We start from the raw sequence: 4,672 nt of genomic DNA on the forward strand, positions 1-4,672 counted from the left end.
ATTATGTAATAACATATTGTTCAATAACTTTGGAAGTAATAACATTTATTAATATAAGGTTTGAAAAAAGCTCAGATATTGCTTAAATCTACTTCCAATAATTAATCAAAAATCTTCCTACGTTTACTTAATAAAGGGTTTTTTTCTTTATTTTCTAACAGGAGTCTCAAACATTGCCACCTGGAAATTAGTTTTCTATGGCTTGTGGCAGAAACATCTTCATGACCAATATTTTACTAAAACTTGGTAATTTGTCCCACGCATTTACTCCACAAATGTTTTGACGTCAATGCTGCACTTTCCTGTATCACCTGTTTCAACATAACTGTAATATATATATATATATATATATATATATACAAACTATATCATTTTTATCCCGAGCAATGCTGGGTATCTCTGCTAGTATTTATATAGCTATTACTCTTTTGTTCAGTAGGTGATATTTCAGTGTTTCACCTTTTGTTACGTGTTCTATAGAATGAAAATGACTAAAGTAGTGTCAGTTATTCATCGGAATTGGTTTTTGGAGAATATAGTTTTCAGTCTATTAGGAAGAGGTAGTGCTGTCCTGGGTCAAAAGGGTGGCTGCTGGAAGACCCTATGTCTGGCAATAGGGCTCTGCACAATGTCACACAAACAGGAGAACCCAGTCATGACTGTCAGACAATTTGTGCAACCACATCACCCCTAGTATCTGGCCACCTAACTCCCCAGACTGCAGCCCCCTAGATTATTGTGTGGGGCACATTTGAATGAGAGACCAACAAAACTCATTTTAACACCAAAGGTGAACTGAAGACAAGGATTATGGCAGCGTTCACCAACCTAAACAAGGAGACAGTCCAGAAGAGTTGCAGGAGATTCCGAAGTCGTCTGGAGGCCGTGATCGAAGCCAGTTGTGATTTTATTAAATAAATTTACTCTTTAGAATTTCAAGATATTTTTATGTAATTTTGGTAAATATATCTGTTAAAATGGGACGTCAGTGTTATTTTCATTTTGGGATAATTTAGATGACAGTTTATTCGTCGCACACTGTATATATAGTTCAGGCACATGGCTTAATGGATTGGGTTTGGGATTCAAGATCGTAACGATGTTGTTTCAATTCCTGGACCAGGCAATGCATTGTGCTCTTGAGCAAAACACTTCATTTCATGTTGCTCCAGTCTTCTTAGCCATTAAAAGTGTGTATTCCTGTGAAGGACTGATGTCCTGTCCTGAGAGTTATATATGCACCAGAAACCCCAGGAAACCATCCTTATGTCTCCAAAAAAGAATTATTGTATGTATGTATGTATGTATGTATGTATGTTAACATGAAATTAAGTATACATGAAATATCATCATTAAAGGGCAACTTAGCTCAGTGAAGTGTTTAGGATGTGAAACCATTACCAAAAAATCTAATGAGAGATAGTTAGTACTTCCATTATTAACATTTAACATATGGAAGAATTATTTAGTATGAAATATATATACCTGTGAATGAAATAGCGGAACCACTTGCACCTGTAAAAGAGTAACATTATATTTGTATTATAAACTGGTTTCCACAAAATTTTAATATCTCCAATGTACATTTATATACTACAGAAGAGATCATTAAATAAAATATAAATGGTAAACTTAGTTCATATATTACATGGAATCTGTTTATTTCAAGTTCTTTCATTAAATACTTGTCTCCAGAACACATCTACAAGAATTGATCATTTAACATGTGGAAGAATTATTAGTGTGAAATATATATACCTGTAGATGAAATAGGGAAACCACTTGCACCTGTAAAAGAGTAGCATTATATTTGTATTATAAACTGGTTTCCACAAAACTTTAATACCTCAAATGTACATTTATATACTACAGAAGAGATCATTAAATAAAATATAAATGGCAAACTTAGTTCATATATTACATAGAATCTGTTTATTTCAAATTCTTTCATTAACTACGTCTCTCTAGAACACATCTACAAGAATCGATCATTTAACAAATGGAAGAATTATTTAGTGTGAAATATATATACCTGTAGATGAAATAGGGAAACCACTTGCACCTGTAAAAGAGTAGCATTATATTTGTATTATAAACTGGTTTCCACAAAACTTTAATATCTCAAATGTACATTTATATACTACGGAAGAGATAATTAAATAAAATATAAATGGTAAACTTAGTTCATATATTACATAGAATCTGTTTATTTCAAGTTCTTTCATTAAATACTTGTCTCCAGAACAAATCTACAAGAATCGATCATTTAACATGTGGAAGAATTATTTAGTGTGAAATATATATACCTGTAGATGAAATAGGGAAACCACTTGCACCTGTAAAAGAGTAGCATTATATTTGTATTATAAACTGGTTTCCACAAAACTTTAATATCTCAAATGTACATTTATATACTACGGAAGAGATAATTAAATAAAATATAAATGGTAAACTTAGTTCATATATTACATAGAATCTATGTTTATTTCAAGTTCTTTCATTAAATACTTGTCTCTAGAACACATCTACAAGAATCGATCAGTGTATATCTTTGATTAAAATTCTCATTGTCACACTGACTTTTCTGCTGTAGTTATAAGAACTCCCACTTTATTGAAATAGCAATGCATGTATCATGTCTTCAAAAATACTACTATCGTCCACCACACATTTATTCAGTATTTTAGGAATGTATTATTCTATATATTTCATACAAACGTTGTGATTCTTCCATTTTAATCTACAATTTTTATTCAGTCATCAAATATACATCTTCTATACAAAACTTATCAAAACAGAGGAGAACTCAAATTATATTTAAAATTAATACATATAGTTAGAATATTAAGACATTTTGTTTGTTAATATTAAAATTTCCATACCAGTTTTAGGGCCTGTTGAACCAGTTACCCCAGTAATCAAAGAATAAACATCTATTTGCTTTCTATTATACATCACTTTAGCTGATAGGTATTACAATAACAAATTACTCTATTGTGTAAATATTTGAGCACATGTGGAAAATAATATTGCATGTTTAAGGTAAAAATATCATGATTTGTTGACATATGAGGGATATGTTTGAATCACAGGAAGGTTAAGAGAGAAAATAGTGTTTGTATGTGGCAGATACACAAATAAAATAAACATTAAACACAGACATGCATTAGATTTTCTTAAATACCCAAGAGGCTCCCTAGAGATTGTTGATAGTTTCTGTTACCTAGATGACCAAGTTAGCAGTGCAGATGGATGTTCTGAAAGTATAGAAGTTTCGATCATCAAAATTGATGGAACTTACAAGGAGACCCAGTGAAGTGTGGGATAAGATAAGGGCTGATGCCAAGTTACTGAACCTCACAGAAGAGATGACAAAAGAGGGGAATATGTGACAGTATGATGTTCTCAAGAAGACTCGTCTACATCAGCAAACCTGAGTTCTATGAGTACTAAGTATATTGTACTCTCATGTTTACTGAACTTTTATATTTTCTACAAAATAAATCAGTTACTTAGTATAGTTTCAACTCCATATATAAGCAGTGGAGGCGCAATGGTTCAGTAGTCAGGGCAGCGGACTCGCGGTCATAGGATCGTGGTTTCGATTCCCAGACCGGGCGTTGTGAGTGTTTATTGAGCGAAAACACCTAAAAGCTCCACGAGCCTCCGGCAGGGGATGATGGCGAACCCTGCTGTACTCTTCCACCACAACTTTCTCTCACTCATACTTCCTGTTTCTGTTGTGCCTGTGATTCGAAGGGTCAGCCTTGTCACACTGTGTCACGCTGAATATCCCCGAGAACTACGTTAAGGGTACACGTGTCTGTGGAGTGCTCAGCCACTTGCATGTTAATTTCACGAGCAGGCTGTTCCGTTGATCGGATCAACTGGAACCCTCGACGTCGTAAGCGACAGAGTGCCAACAACATATAAGCATAATAGGGCAAACGGACCCAGCAGGACTAAATGTTTTTGATGAGAAATAGTTTTATATGTTATTAATAATTATCTCAAACCACTTGTGGATAAGCTAGAATTCTATCGTAGAATGACAAATTATATTCAGTAATATTTTCACAATGAAGACTAAACAGACAGTAGAACTGTACTTATCTGATGGAGTGAGAGATATGCCAGATACACTTGGTCCTGCAACAAAATGGCAATTTATTTGCATTGCATATTGTTTCACATCGTTAATACCTAATATGATTCTTCAATGTATCATATGTATAACTTAATCTTGGAGAAGATATGATTAAGTGAATAATATAGGTTTAAAAAAGAATTTATATATATTGAGAGGTTTTTTCCAGATTTTTAAGCAAAACATTAGGATTGTGTATTGTAAAGACAAACTAAACAATAATTATTGCTTTATTGCTAATTATCTACATATATACATTATTTACATTATCTACATTTGACGGATATTCGTCCTCATCTTGTTTGTTGTTAACACAACGTTTCGGCTGATATATCCTCCAGCCTTCATCAGGTGTCTTGGGGAAATTTCGAACCTGGGTTCTCATTCCTATCGATGTTACTATTATTATTATTATATTATTATTATTATTATTATTAATCAGGTCGCTGCCGTGAATCGAACATCGCAAAGCTGTGACACGAGGAGATATCGATAAATCGGGTATAGCTGATCATGTATGAAAAA

At 33.1% G+C, this 4,672-nt stretch overlaps 1 protein-coding gene across 1 annotated transcript in view; it reads right to left on the reverse strand.

Annotated features, from left to right (window-relative positions):
• Nucleotides 1-4,672, reverse strand: part of LOC106881592 (uncharacterized) — a 158,543-nt gene that overhangs the window by 87,408 nt on the left and 66,463 nt on the right. The window contains exons 37-40 of the mRNA XM_052977128.1: nucleotides 2,307-2,336; nucleotides 2,033-2,062; nucleotides 1,759-1,788; nucleotides 1,486-1,515 (exon numbers count right to left, since the gene is read on the reverse strand). Coding sequence (XP_052833088.1) covers nucleotides 1,486-1,515; nucleotides 1,759-1,788; nucleotides 2,033-2,062; nucleotides 2,307-2,336 — 120 coding nt within the window. The remainder of the gene's footprint in view (nucleotides 1-1,485; nucleotides 1,516-1,758; nucleotides 1,789-2,032; nucleotides 2,063-2,306; nucleotides 2,337-4,672) is intronic.

Source organism: Octopus bimaculoides, chromosome 27, assembly GCF_001194135.2.
Source record: "Octopus bimaculoides isolate UCB-OBI-ISO-001 chromosome 27, ASM119413v2, whole genome shotgun sequence".
NCBI lineage: Eukaryota > Metazoa > Mollusca > Cephalopoda > Octopoda > Octopodidae > Octopus > Octopus bimaculoides.